At 37.8% G+C, this 15,526-nt stretch overlaps 2 protein-coding genes across 8 annotated transcripts in view; both read right to left on the bottom strand.

Moving 5' to 3' along the window:
* Positions 1-255: 255 nt before the first annotated feature.
* uap1l1 (UDP-N-acetylglucosamine pyrophosphorylase 1 like 1) lies at positions 256-5,925 on the bottom strand. The gene is given in 9 exon segments (NM_200294.1): positions 256-439; positions 815-881; positions 2,205-2,390; positions 2,471-2,611; positions 3,954-4,147; positions 4,246-4,418; positions 4,660-4,835; positions 5,173-5,377; positions 5,485-5,925. Coding segments are annotated over 9 exon segments (1,518 nt in total). The 5' UTR covers positions 5,771-5,925; the 3' UTR covers positions 256-349.
* Positions 5,926-7,627: 1,702 nt separating this feature from the next.
* slc25a25b (solute carrier family 25 member 25b) overlaps positions 7,628-15,526 on the bottom strand; it is a 30,630-nt gene continuing 22,731 nt past the window's right edge. For 6 of the 7 annotated variants that reach the window (XM_009301543.5, XM_005171907.6, XM_068221295.2 and 3 more), the window contains 4 exons: positions 12,918-13,025; positions 12,613-12,780; positions 11,354-11,504; positions 7,628-11,243 (listed from right to left, as the gene is read on the bottom strand). In XM_009301543.5, coding sequence (XP_009299818.1) covers positions 11,059-11,243; positions 11,354-11,504; positions 12,613-12,780; positions 12,918-13,025 — 612 coding nt within the window. In that variant the 3' untranslated portion in view covers positions 7,628-11,058. The remainder of the gene's footprint in view (positions 11,244-11,353; positions 11,505-12,612; positions 12,781-12,917; positions 13,026-15,526) is intronic. The other variant, NM_001160020.1, reaches the window with a different exon arrangement.

The raw sequence follows: 15,526 nt of genomic DNA, 5'->3' as shown, positions 1-15,526 counted from the left end.
TTCAAGAAGGTGTGGCGATATGAACAAGATTAGCAAGGTATGGAGGAGCGAGATTGTGGATGGCTTTAAAAGTGAGAAGAAGTATTTTATGATTAATTCTGAAAAGGATGGGAAGCCAGTGAAGCTGTTGTAGAATTGATGTGATGTGACAGGCAGATGGGGTTTTTGTGATAATACGAGCTGCAGCATTTTGTACCAGTTGTAATTCATGAAGTGACTTCTACAGTAAAACCAAACATCATACAGAGCCCAAACTAACTAGTTTATGTATTTATTGTTGATTTGCAAACATCCCTTTAATTTCCTTTACTGTCAAAAATCTACCATGCATAATCCTCAGCTAAAAACATTATACTGTTTGCACAAGATTTTTGGCTTCATTCTCATCAAGTATAAAAGGCGACTTCAAGTTCTTCTGATTTAGCAGCATTTCCAGACCCTGAAAAACACAGCAATTAATATACATCCATGCGTCACTGAGGCTAAGAATGAAAAAAAGGATAGAAAGAGATGTGGCGTTGCAGCTGTCTCTAACGCTCTCTCCTGAGAACAGTAACACTGCTTTAACATCATCCGCTCCAGTTCACATCATGCTCCATATGTTCACACATGCTAGTTGCCCTTTTTCACTCTGTGCCTCAGGGCTAATCTTGCCTCTTTTTGTACTAACTCTAAAAAATTGGTATTCTGTTAAAAATGTTTAGCTTTTGTGTCAGATGTAGGTCTCTTAGACACAAAACTAGACTTTTCATCAGTATTATCAATTCTAAATTGACAAAAACCACAACAACAATAAAAGTATTTGAGTTTTTACCTCGCCAAAGTATGATACGAGTGGAGAGATTTCACAGACAGCTGGTGGGTCTTCATTCTGCGCAGTACTGCAAAAGAAAGCAGAGACAAAGTCAGTCATTATAAAACACTCACCCTGCTGTCCATTTAAGAAACTGACTTAAAATAGTTCATTTTCTGCATCGACGGGCAAGACATCCCTTTTAGGCATTTTTCTTTCAGGTTAAGTCAGATGGAGGGAACTCAATTCATAAGGGGAATAGAGTTGATTTTAGGAAATGTCTACAGCACATCCTTTTCTACAACTGGTTTGTTTAGAATTATAAAACAAATTAAAATATGAGAGAAAACATCATATTTGCAGTAAAGGTCATTTGACGCTATTCTAAACAGTCAATATTTGTTTACTGATAGCAGTAGGATATGTTGACGTGCTCTATTTCCATGGCATGTGGGTACATAGCTTGCTTGTTTGCAGCTTCTTTCCTCATGGACTTGTTTACTTCAGGTTTACTCAATAATAATAGCCGTCTGCATGTAAATTCATGTTTACCTGATTTCTGAGTAATCAATCACGACATTCCAAAGAATGAAATACGAACACGAATCATCTTATCCCAAGTATATTATTCAATCGACAGTTTTGTGCTTATCTGTCACGCCGCTGATCTTGACTGTTTGGCGCCATCTTGTGGCTGAATAATTATACAAGTTGTTTAGCGCAAGCTGCAACTAGTCATCATTTCGGCGAACTTTACATTAAATTAAAGAGTAAGTAAATGATTACAGCTCAGATCAGTGTTTAGTGTCTAATTATTTCATTTTGAGGCAAATATCTGTGTAATAAGTGGAATAATGTATATCTAGCCAGTTGTTTAACCAGAATAAAGCCCATCAGTCCTGTCTCGCTAATGTAAAGGAACACATGATTTTTTAACGCAGATATAACCTGAAGCATGTCCGAAATGTAATATCCTTACCATAACTGTAAGTTTCAGTTTTCTGTTTTTTTGAAGCAAATGTAAACATTTTATAATGGTTTCAGTTTTACCATTAGTTAAAGTCACAAACATGATCAGTTACTCAAAGAAAATGGAACACGATCGTAAAGGACTCTTTAAAGGGATAGTTCACCTAAAAATGAACTACTCCACTTGTTTTAAACCTGTTTAAGTTTATTTCATATCTTGAACACAAGATATCCTTAAGAATGTTGTTTCTGAAGTCACTGACTTCCATAGTAGGCCTATGTTTTGTTTCTAAAAATTCATAAAGGTTTGGAAGCACTTGAGTGTGAGTAAATGATTAGGAAATTTTCAGTTTTTGATTAACTATCCCTCTGAGACATTGAGGATGCTGTCCAACAATCCTTATTTGATGTGGATTTACTAAAGGGTATTTAGTGTTATCACCTATGTTTTGGTGTGAAGGGCTTATTTTGCTCATCAAGGAAGCTTCCACCGGCTGCCAGAATCCAGCGGTAATGTTGTGCTAGCAAAGATCGGCGTGCTGTGGTTGGTGTGTCCAGAGGTGCCCCATCAGCATTTTTCAGGGGTGAAAATTCCTCTTCCCTCAACACCTCAAATGCGACAAATTTCCTTGCAAAGACAAAACAAATTACAGTGAAGAAGAGGGTGATACCTGATTTTGCCCAAATTAAGAATAGCTGCAAACACACTTTGAGAACTGAAAGACGTCAAATACAAATTTCTCCATTTTGATGCCATTGGGCTTTGTTGGTTTCACCAGGTTTCCTTCTCCATCCACAAACGGCACTTTCTTGATTGCCACATGCTGCTTCAGCTTACTCTCAAACTTTCTACAATGAAAGAGGAGTCATTTGCACAAAGGGCTTTGATTACAGATGAAGTCAATATGTTCCATATTCTTGACCAACATGCATGTTTTCTGAGAGTCTATGCTTTAAGCTTCTGGTTTTGTAAACAGTTACCTGTAGGTATTATGTGTCCTAAGCAAAACCGATAAGGTTAATAAATATTATTATAAAAATAAAATGGTATTTTAATAAATAGGTTAATGTTAGCTCAACTATTTTGTTTTGTGACCATTCAACATTTTCAACTGAGTTTGGGGTGAATCAACCTTCAGTAAAGGGACAAAAATCCCTCAGATTGGATTACAAACCTTTTCATTTGTCTTTTATGATTTCGTTTGCTGTGAAAGTGGGTGAATAAGATCGCTCGCCTACAGTTAGTGCAAAACGCAGCAGCTAGACTTTTAACAAAAAGTCTGAAATATGCACGCTCCCATTTTAAGGTCTCTCCATTGGCTACCGGTGGGACAAAGAATCAAATTTAAAAACCTTCTCTTTATGGGAAACCTTACGTGGCCTGGGCCCTCATTATTCATCTCAACTGATTGTGGCCAACACTCATCAGTGTCTATTAAAAGTCCCAAAGGCGCACCTCAAAGCAGGGGCGAACGTGCATTCGCTATAGCTGGTCCTCCTTTTAGAACGTGCTGCCACTAGAATTAAAAATGGCTTAGTCACTGCTAATTTTTAAGTCTAAAGTAAAGACTCATCTATTTTCTAGGTTGTTTGAAGCACAAGTCCCTTCCTCAGGGGGCCAACGGTCTCGTATTTAATCCTGTTTATTGTGGTCAACTGTGGTAGCATCTTTGAACTAGGTTGAATTATTTAAAGAGTCAATTACTTTCTTGTTTTAGGCATTGAAACCAAACTGTTTGTATAATATATTTTACATCTTTTATGTTCTCTTTTACATTGTGTGCCTATTGCTGTTTTGTTTATTATGTCCGTACTGCTTGTTTGTATCTTCTCTGTAAAGCACTTTGTGTGGCCTTGTGGAAATGTGCTATATAATTGAGCTTGAGGTTGAACTGAGCAAAGAATTTCCTGTAATTAATACCTAACTACTGTTAACAAATGTTAATAAACCGAACATTATTATAAGTTGTTACAAACTAATCTTGTATTGAGAACCCATAATTTTGCACCAGTACCTTGATAATAAAAAGATCTAGTAGGCTTTATATTAGAGATTCTCTTGCCTGGTAAAATAATGAAGCATGATTATTATAATAGATTACAGAAAAACATTTACTTTATGCACAATAAGTTGACTTTACACAAAAGAGAACGTGACTGTATGCTAAAACATTGTGATGAGAGTACATACTCTGCCACGTCCCTCAAGAAGCTCCGGGTAAAGAAGTGATTGCAAATGTTCCCGGCACTGAACACAAGCTCTCCTCCTGAGCCTCGCAGCTCTGCCGTCTCTGGCTGGATCTCACTGTACTCAATCACCTGATATACACCGTCCACACGGCACACCACTCCAACAGGCTCTGCAGGATAGGCCTTTTCCACCACCTGACCAGAATCAAGGTAAACATGGCTAACCACCCCAAAACAACACAATCATAAAAATATATGGGATTTAGTCAAGCCCATAAACAGGGCATTTTCACCTTGGCACCACAGTCTGCTCCGTTGGTTACACAAAAGCCAATAAAAACCGGGTCTGCCATCTTCACCAAGATGTTGTCCACACAGTACACGTGAAGAAACTCCACATTCCTTCTCTCCATGTCCTCTAAAATCTTGTTGTCCACCAGTGACCGATAGAGGCCGCCATTTCCATCTGAATAAGACATAAACATGAAGATGCTGGTTTCAGTCAGTTAAACTAAAGTAAACTAAGTAAAAAAAAAGACACTGATGTGACCATATTTCGTTGTTCACACGTAACGAATGAAAACAAATAATTATGAAAGGTAGGCTCTAGTTGATTGTATTATTTTATGATCTGCTCTTAACACATCAACAATAAAATTATTTGATCAATTCAAATTCTTTCTAAAGCCAAATGAGCTCTGTCAGACCTGGAGCCATGGCTATTTTGTTTTTCTTCTCCAGGATGATCTTTCCATCAAAGCCCACAGCTGGTATCATCCTCTGTTCAAACATGACCACATTGGATGGACAAAGGCCAAAATATTTGTTGTCTTTGAAGAACTTCTCTGTGGGTCCCAGGGTGAACTCACTGGTCATTATGAACCTGTTCATACATTATTAAAAGACAAGTCAGTACAAGTTTTAAGTCATTTGCTTGTTTGTTTGGCAAGTTTCATAAACCACCAGTTCATTTTTATTACTACTGACAGATGTGTGATTTTCCAGAGCCAGTTTTCAAACGTCAAACAAGTCATTGCATTAATCAAGCTAAACATTTAGGCCTACTAAAAGTAACAAATTACTTCACAATTATCCATTTATCGTGTTGACATTTTGTTTCAGAGGACATTTCCACTTCAGAATTTGCAGGTCCAAAAAAAAAAAAAAAAAACTTCCACAAGACCAAATGGTGCTTAAAGCTGAAATTAAAAGAACCATACCATGGTATTGTGCACCTACTGCCATGCCTCACATTGGCCAGCTCTTGTACTTTCTGGATCCTCTCTGCCTGAATTTGGTACAGGGTTTTCCCACTTGGAAGCCCAACATTATACATGCCCTTGGGATAAGATACTCCAAGACGAGTCCCCTGACCACCAGCTAACAGCAAAACAGCCACTCTGTCCTGTGAAATCTGCAGTAGCCCTGAAAATACAAGTTGTTTAATAACTTTAATGAGACTTTGAGCACAGTGACGAAATAATAAAGAAAAATGTATCATTGTATACAATATTAAACAGTTGGAGCTGTACCTTCATTCTCCCACTTCTGAAGGGTTTCTCTGTCACTTTTACGCACACTCCCAATGAACTCTGGAGGAACGGGCTGCATCCGCGCGTCAAGCCGACCATCGGCACTCGATTGTCGGCTTGCGGACGCTGCAGCTTCTCGGCAGTGCTCGACTAACTCGTCGGGCTGCAGCTGAAAAATTTCCTCCAGAAATGTGCCCCTTTCTTCCGCAGAAAGTTCATCCCAGAACTGTAAAACATGAGTCTGTCCTGCTGCTTCTAATTTCGCTTTAGCTTCCTCAAAGGACATCTTTCTCTGCTAGAAGCTGCTCAACACAGTAGTGATAGGAGTCGAGCTGATATTAGTGCTGATCCAGGTCCTGTTTTCAACAGCCTGAAACTCGTGATCACTGTGCGGTTGTTGGTACAATAAACATAGCCGGAGTTACATATAACTGGGCAAATAAGAAAAAAAAAACTACTGTAAAAGCGTATTTAGTGTGTACTCAAGTCATTCGGCAACTCCCCTTGCACACATTGTGGCCGTGTGTCAAAACCGCTGACGACTGCTGCTTAGCTAAACAGTATTCTCGCTCTTCGCTAGCGACTCGAATCTGTTCATGTATCCCAACCGATCATGGCTGAGGTGTGACAGAACGTCCCAGATATGCTGTCTATGTAGTCAGCTCGGCAGGGTGTGAGACACGAGCAGTATTTACTCTCGGTCTGCGGATGAATGACTTCCTCAGACGGCAAACCGCTGTCATGTGATCAGTCTGCTGAGTCGCTCTCCTTCCCCACTCCGAGATTCTGTTTCCAAACAGTTGCTAAACCTTTATTTCCAACAGCGAATATATTTACAAATACAAAATAATAAATATCATACAAAAGCAAAATTTTACTGTCTAGTGTTTATGCATTTTGTTCGGTCCATTATTTATTCAGTTGTTTAACAAAACACGACTAGACCGTAAGGGCGAGGCAGTGGCGCAATAGGTAGTGCTGTCGCCTCACAGCAAGAAGATCGCTGGTTCGAGTCTCGGCTCAGTTGGCGTCTCAAGTGATGCGAGTCAAGTTGGTAGTCAAGTGATGCAATTTTCCAGGTCAGAGTTCACCAAGCTTGAACTTTGCAACCTGCGAAACTTGATGCATGACCTTGCATTTCCGGTCAGATGCATTTGCGTGCATATGAATGGAAGTCTATGGGGAGAAAAACCCAACGTGTCCGCAGCTTTACTTCATTCTCTATCTTCATTTTGGAAGACCCCTCCATCCATCCCTATTCAGTTCTAGGATCAGGCTCGATCACAGCAAGAAGGTTGCTGGTTCAAGTCCTAGATGAGTCAGTCAGCATCTCCCCGTGTTTGCGTGGATTTCCCCTGGGTACTCCAGTTTCCTTCCACAGTCTAAATACATTTGACACAAGTGAATTAAATGAGTGTAGTTAACTCAAATTGACTGAAAGTTAATTCTACTCATGTGAAAAGAGTTTTGAACTCAGTGTTAAAGGTAAGTAGGTTCATTGTACTCATATATACATAATGGTTTGTAGCAATCGGTTTCCTCAAATGGTTCAAGTTGTCTTATCTTATTGGGTTTTACAGTACTCAGTTGTTTTAGGTTCTCTTCTTTTATTGGGTTTTACTGTGCTCAAATTGCTGCATTTACTCAAATAAATTAAGTTCACAGTACTCATATAGATTAGTTTTTGAACTTAAATAGTTTGTTGCAATCGGTTTCCTCAAACGGTTTGATTCAACTTAACTTATTGGGTTTTACAGTGTAGTAACAGTCACAAGCACTTAATGCATACACACTGGTGTGGTTGGCTGTCCATTTCTATATAGAGCCATCTTAATAATCAAGTTATAGGCCAAATGAATTAGGGGAACTCTTGAGAACTACCTGATCTCATGTCCCTCTTAATGCTCATTGACAAGGCGGGAGCCTTGTGTTAATCTATCTCCAAGCTCAGGGTTCTCTCCTGGGACAGCATGGCAAACCTGCTAACATCGTCGACGTCAAGCATTATCTACGCGTGAACTCTTAAAAAAAAAATAGTACAAGCATATATTTCTCGTTTTCCCCTCACAGTTCTTTATTCCGAAGACAGAGTTTAATCCCAGACTGACCTGAAATAAAATAAATAATAAAAAAAACACCCAACTTCCATGAACAAAATCAAGAATAACTTTATTTTACAGTTATTTTACAAACATAAATATTCCCACTCTACATTCAATTTTGCATTCTATAGCGGACATAGATTTTATTTTCCTTTAGTCCAGTAAACATATTTTTGCATTGATCTGCACATTGCGGCATCAACTGAAACTTTGCAGATGTGTCATCACATCTAGATATGTTTCACGGTACAAAAATCTGGATATTTGATTAGTATGAATGCTTATGAAAGTCAGGGGAGCCCAGCAACAGTACATATGGATATAGATGTGGCAAACACTGTGCATTTACACTCACAGAAGCTGCAGCAAACAGCTCAATGATAAGGCAATAGACTAGAGGCAGTCTCGAAGAGTGGCATTCCTTGATTGTGTGAATCGCCACCAAAAAAAAAGAAACGCACACAAATCTAAAGCCTTTAGTCTCAGGACATCTAGAGTCCAGAGATTTCTCCTGTGAGAAACAGTGCAAAACGCAAAACGGACAAAAATACGCTGCTTCCATCACGAGGCAGGCAATACAGCTTTTAAAGCCCTGTAGACTCTACAGTGCAACTTGTGCATATTCAGACAAGACACACACATACACATGCATTTACAAAGACGGAATTGATCCAAAGGGAATCGGGCCGCAGCTGAGCTCAGCAGGACACAGAAGGGTATTCGCAGTTTTTCCACTGATACAAGTTTGTTTTCGGGCCATGAAAAAAAGCCAAACTGTTCTCAGGGCCTGCACACATACTGTACCACGCAGAATGGAGAAGAGTCTCATCTGAGACCGCTGTATTCTCCCTGAGAATCAACGCATTAGAAAAATATTTCATTCCCATCTTCCTACATTTCCTCCAAAGAGTCTAAAAGCAGCTTTATTCCATTTATAAATAAGGCAACTATATCAACACTAAAGGTCTTGTAGAATCGCAACCCAGTGAACTGCTGGGTTTCAGGGCTTCTCATGCAAATGCCGTAAGGTCAACAAAAAACTAAATTCATTTTTAACATGGGTGTCAATTTTGAAATGTCACATCCAAATATACAAGATATCCATCTCCTGATGAAGAGTCAAAAGATATCATAACATACTGTATACCTCTTTTAGCGTTTAGTTTACAAAAACTGAACTCTTTTCCCCCCAAGCTGAAACAAACATTTAAAAATGCTCTTAAACACACACTACTGAACTACTGAATACTATCCTTCTGTTGCAAGTTCTCCTAAAAATTCAAGTCTGGTTTATTTTATTTTTATTATTAAAATAAAGTGCTTAAATATGTTCCTTAACTAGACGGAGTATAAATCAGAGTGTTATAGACGTTACTGAAGTCCTCGCAAAACTAATAATGGTGAGAAATGATATTTACACTGAAGTTATGCAGATCATCTATGAACAAGAATTGTTTGAAAATATCAGTAGCTTTGTTTTCTCAAACTTTACCAAGACCAGCGGTTCCTCAACTCAGTCATCTGCATACTTTACATGCGTCTCCTATTGGACGCACACAGTTCAGGTTATGGAGCTCTCGTTAACTCAAGCTGAAGATCTGATTCATATGGCCACTGAATAAAAAAATGAAAAATGTAGATGTGGGTTTTTATTTTACAATTCTTACGTTTTTCAGAAATGAGTGATTGAAACTTGCATTGGCCAAAAAAAAGGTAGCTATTTGAGAAAATTTGTCAATTTGGCAGAAATAAACCCTGCAGTTCTGACTTATTTTCCTCAGAATTACATAATAAAATCACGCATTTGCCCATTATTAAGACATAATTGCTAGATATTCACTGTTAACAGTGGGAGAAAAGCAGTATGAAAAAAAGTCTTAAGTTGGTGGATAAAAACCCACATTTACTTCCCCAAAACTGAGACAAACTCGTATTCACAAGTCACAAAGTTCAGTTCTAAAAGGAAAAGGCTATATTTGACTACATATCTATAGAATTGAGAGTTTAAATCTTACAATTCTGAAAAAGCAAAGTCAGAATTGCGGGTTTCAACCGGTCTTTCCATTTAAAGCTGACTATTTAGATATACAAGTATGCAAGTACTGAAATTCTATTTTAACAACTAGCAAATGAGAGTCAAAACTGAGAGGAAAAAGTCAGAATTGTGAGATGAAGTCATTTAGTTTAGATATTTAGTGGTGGAACCAAATTTCCAAAGTTTCCTGCATGTAAATGAAAGAGACATAAAAATATGCAGAGTGGTGGGTCTGAAGTTGAGAATCACTGACTAACTGATTCTCAAACCACAATCATTTTCAACCTGGACCCAAAGTGTTAAAGACTTTCTTTTTCCTTAACATCTGTTTAGCTGCCCATCATCATGGGGAGTGTGTAGTGTTTCTTTAAATCATTTTATGTTGAATTCTTTTTCTAATAACCTTCTACATTTAATAAATAAACAGCATTAAAAAATAAATTATCAAAGAAAAGTCCTCAGCGGTATAACTGGGACCCCATTTGAGTAAGAAAACGTTCAATAATCCCCCATGTTGCTCTCTGTAACTTTGAAAACATGAAAAGTGTAAATTGAGCCTAATAACACAAACAAATAAGTTGAATAAACATAAAAGCAATAAGTTATGTGAGCGAAATGTAAGTATGTTGTTGATTTTATAAGAAAGTGCCAGACTTCACTACTGAACACTGCCATCTAGTGGAATGAGGACTCCGGAGCTCCACCAGGAATATTAGCATCACATCTAACAAAGTTTCTAGCGCATCCAGTTCCAGTTGTTTGCTTTAAATAATGAACTGAAGAATGCAGTTGTTTTGTTTGTTGTTGTTGCATGTACTAAATGATTCTGTAACTCTTGCTCTTTGAATCAATCTTGTGTGTGACTCTTCCTTCACATAAATCCTTTAATACAGTCTTGCAGTCCCTACAGCAAACAACTCCATATCCTTAAAGAAAAACTCCACTTTTTTGGGGGAAATATGCTCAATTTACAATAAATGGCTAATGGTCTAATCGGATTCAATGATTTATGCTAAGCTAAGCTAACAGTGCTCAACTGTTTAACTCCAGGTGATTAGTAAAGCGAGCCTACTTCCAAAAGAATTGGAGAGTTCCTTTAAAATGACATCAGAGGATAATTGAGGGGGTGTCTGGATTTAAAACACACGTCATTTAGAGATGCTCACATTTTACTCACAGCAAAGATTGTGTTTTAAGCAGAGGTATTGATTATTATCTTTCAGTGCTTTCTCATATATTCCAGTTATTCTTCCATTCAGGGATCAAAAGCAAACCTCTGGCTTGAAATTTTGAGGAAAAAAAAAAGTTTTGATCTTCCCATCATGCATGCTGTTTCTTGGCCAACTGATGCTCCATTTCTCCTTGAGTGCAAACTGTCGAAGGATTCCTTTCAGTAATAAAAAAAGAAAAAAGGATTTAACAGTGCTCAGGTTTCTCTCACCGGGACTGAACGCCAAGGGTGATCTTTAAGTTCTCATAGACCACATAGCTGATGCTAACAGCAGGGATGACCTTCATAAAATTGGGTGCCAAGCCTCTATAGAGTCCAATAGCGCCCTCTGTCCGTACAATGTGTCTGAAGAGTCCTGACATGGTCATCTGAGGACTTCCTTCCTGAGAAGCTGGAGGACAAATGAAAGATGAACGGTAAATGTCGGTGACAGGAGATCTATAGAATTAGGCATTGAGGGTTTCTAGCAGTAAACAAGTCTTGTCTGTTGTGAAGACTGACCTTGCGCCTGCATGCGTGTCCTCACTAAGGCTAACGGGTAGCTCGCTAACTGTCCACATGTGCTGGACATTGTACCACAAGCTAGCAGCACAAACACACCCGGATCAGCGCTGTCTGTGGCAAACCTCTGCAGCCATGAGTTCTTCAGTGTCTACAGGAAAAAATAGGAGCGATATTGAGTTAAATCACAGTGTAATATATAAAATAGCAATGCCATTTAAATTATTATTAACTATCCATTAACACAACTGTACTAAAATAAAGATTGAAGTAAAACACAAAAACAAATTTATATTTATATTAAATTTATATACCTGTATACTTATGACTTTCGTTTTCTCTTGGATTGCTTTTATTTTTTTTTATTTTTTTAAGGGGGCCTCCATTGGCTGCCCATCCAATTCAGAATTGATTTTAAAATGCTTTTACTGGTATGTAACTCTCTTCATAATCTAGCCTCAACCTATCTCTCAGATCAAGTGATCAAAATCTACTTTTATATCCTCAGTCCAGACTGAAACGTAGAGGGGACAGAGCTGTCTCTGTAGTGGGTCTGCGGTTATGAAACACTTTGCCCCTTGAGATTAGAATGGCTCCATAACTATCGATTTTTAAACTACTCCTTAAAGGTACCTATTTAGCTTAGTTTTTCAATATTATTTTAATAGTTCTTTCTACTGCTTCATTTTTAAATTTATTCAGTCATTTCTCTTGACTTATTTTCATGTTTTTATATTCTTCTTTTTATTTTACTTTAACTTATGTACAGCACTTTGGTCACTCTTGTGTCTGTTTTTAAATGTGCTTTATAAATAAACAAACTAGAACTAAAACATATATTTACTAGAAAATGATGCAGTGTTTTACATAATTCATTCCTGTTTGCCCAGCCCAAATCAATTAATTTAACGTAACAAATGTAGGTGGATTGAACATAAAACAAGTGAGTTGTTCCAAAAACAGATTTCTCAAAAAACTTGTTATTTCAGCTCATTTAAAATAAGCAGCTTGAAAAACTACTAAATAATTTTTTTGAGTGTGTTTTGATGGCATAATATAATTGATATAATTAAAATTATATATTGTATAAAATAATATATATATATATATATATATATATATATATATATATATATATATATATATATATATATATATATATATATATATATTTAATATTAAATGTTCATATTCAGTTAACAACAACAACGATGTAGCCTGAGAAGTATATATTCCGTTTCTTACAGTGTAAAACTCACCTCATAAACAGCCAGGTCTATTCCAGCATAAGGGATGATACCCAGCATATTGGGAATGTAACCCTTATAGAAAGCTGTCATGCCCTCCTTCTTAAAAATATGTTTAGCACAGTCTGCAATTCCCGAGTACTGACCCGTCCTTCCCAGAGCAAGACGAGTCTTTAAAACCTTAAACACACAGAAGCTTTGTTTAAGCTCTGAGGCATCTAACAAAGTCATGCTTTGTTTGATGCAGAAAGGAGAACATAATTAAAAAGATGGTGGTGAGTTACTGAAATGTACAGTAATAAAGTTTATGTTCTTACCTCCATTGGGTAAATGCTGCTCTGCGCAATTGCGCCTGCTAGAGAACCAGAAACCAGTCTCTCTAGGATCCCCAGCGTCTCCTGATTACTGCCAATGAGCCGCTTAATCTAAAGGACAGAGCAAAACATACTAAATTTAGTACTAAATTAATAGATGTCACTGTTTGCCTGTAATGCAAGGTATAAAACACATGAACCAGTTTTCTTTACATTTCATTTGTATACAACATATCAACACTGAATTTACTGCAAAGAAAAATAAACTGGAAGGAAATATCAAAATCTTTTTTCCCCAAAATCAATTGCTATATGCAGTTTTGAAATTGTTTATTTTACTATTTGCTATTCTTAAAATCTGTGTGAGCAGGACGTTGCTGGGACTTTTATTTCAGTATGCTGACATTCCAACTGAAACCAAATATTAAGTAACGTCCGGGGCTTTCTTTTTGTGCATCATTCCCTCTTAGCAAATTGACAGTAAGAGGGACATTGTTAAGATTATTGTGGCTGAAGTCATCAAACTAATGAAAAGAAAGCAATTGGTCAGACTTTGACTGAAGATTGCCAATACAAATATCTCTTATTATGCCAAATAAATGTTTTACTTCACACAGACACCAAGTCTACTTTTTTTCACTGTGAAAACTCCTCACACTGCTGATATCTTGGCTGTTTCTCAATATGTGTTCTTCAGTGATCTTGCGTCCTTGTATTCTCGTGTAACGTCATCATCAACTGGCAAAGTTCAGTTCCAAAACTCAAGACCGCAAGAACGGAGTAAGTGTGCAACTTTCCAGATGTGTTCTTGATATCGAGGATGTGTCGATGCAGACTTGAGCATCTAACTTGCTCTAGAAGTCCCAGAAGTCATTGCGACTGAAGGTGGGAAGCGCAGCATTTTATATAGGTTTATTATTAAATTTCAGAGATACAACCTATTTGTTTCTGGAGTTTCCCTAAATGAGACGGTGAAAGTAAACATTACCATGAACATCTTAATAAAGGAATAAACACATTAAGGGAGTTTATTTGCTGAAATTCAAATTAAAATGTGTTTTATTCTTTTTGTGCAAAGTATATCTGTAAGGTCTTTATGCATAGTATATATTGGGAAAAACAATATATATATATTGGGAAAAACAATAAAGCTTTGTATGAATGCTGTAACGTTTAAATCATTTTCTGTTAAAAACGTATGAAGGTCATGAGAATGCAGCATCACATCACATTCCGAGTTTGTTCTTCTGAGGTGATCTGGCAAGACTGCTCTTCACAAGAACTGTCCGTTCTCTGCATTCTTGGAATTGAGAAACAGCCCTCGTCTTCCCTCAACAGCAGGGAAGGTTGCCCAAATTCAGCCCTGGAGGGCAGGTGTTCTTCAGAGTTTAGTTCAAACCTCAATTTTACACATCCGAACCAGCTGATCAAGCTCTTTCTAGGTATACTAGAACTACTGACTTCATACAGGGAATGAAAGGGATTTAGGACTCACTCTCGTCTCGAGGCAGCATTAAGCTTTAAAAACCACAGTACGCTTAAGGCATTAGTTGTTGAAGTTCCATTCGACCTTTAGGCACGCACTCACAAACTTCCCTTTCCTTGTTCCCCCAGTGGAATCCCTCTGGCCATTTTAAAATGCATTCCACTTCATCATCAAGTGAACAAGGGAAGTTTACATGGACATACCCTCGATTTCTTGATTTTGACTGAGGGAACGAGTTGACTTCACGTTCACTCCAGCAGGTATTGCACTCCAGAGTGCAATACGACTGTTATGTCACAACAGCGTAGTTTCTAAGTGCTCAAACATTTATGGTGTTGCATTTAAACCCAATCAGATGTTCAACCAGTAGTGGACACTTGTGTAACGTAATCAATGACGTACATCGGAGGGAATGTAGAGAACAGAAAAGTTAATGAGTGAAATGGACTGGAATGCAGCCTAGAAGCTTCCAGGCAGGTGTGTTAAAGGAAGTTTGGTTAAACTATGAAGGACAGCGGCCCTCCAGGACAGAGATTGGGCACTCTTGCTCTACAGGGTGCTCACTCCTTTTAATAAATCATTTTCCAGGACAATTCCAAGACCTTTCCAGAAGCTTTTACAGGTAATTCATGACCGGAGTTGGTCACAAACGGTTAGAGGAACCTCGGAGGGTCAAATCAAAATGTAATTGCCATTGCGCAGCAGAGACCAAGACCTAGCTCAGCTCAAACAGAAAAACCCAGGACAAGAAGCATTATTTCCAGGACAGTTGGTCAATCCATCAATCTCCTGACTGGAAAACAACCCTGTAGATTTCTAGGTTTTTTCAGAATGTATGGGAACTCTGCTCTGGTGTAAACTGATGGAAATAATGTATTATTTATTTGCCAATAGTTTATTTTCTTACTGAGCCGATAAAAAACATTAAAAGAAGCGTTTATTGGGCAATACTGATTTCCGATATTACCACCAAAAATGCTTTGCATCGCAAATGTTTATTACTCATGACTTAGGCAGAAAAAAGTGCAGACATTGGATGAGGCTGTATCTTGCTAATCTACATCAATCTGCACTATCAATAGAAATATACTTGGAACAGTTGGACAAGTGACTGGGAATGAAAGGG

This window comes from Danio rerio, chromosome 5 (assembly GCF_049306965.1).
Source record: "Danio rerio strain Tuebingen ecotype United States chromosome 5, GRCz12tu, whole genome shotgun sequence".
Classification (NCBI taxonomy): domain Eukaryota; kingdom Metazoa; phylum Chordata; class Actinopteri; order Cypriniformes; family Danionidae; genus Danio; species Danio rerio.
The sequence above is the reverse complement of the archived record's forward strand: the minus strand, read 5'-3'. Positions and strand labels throughout refer to the sequence as shown.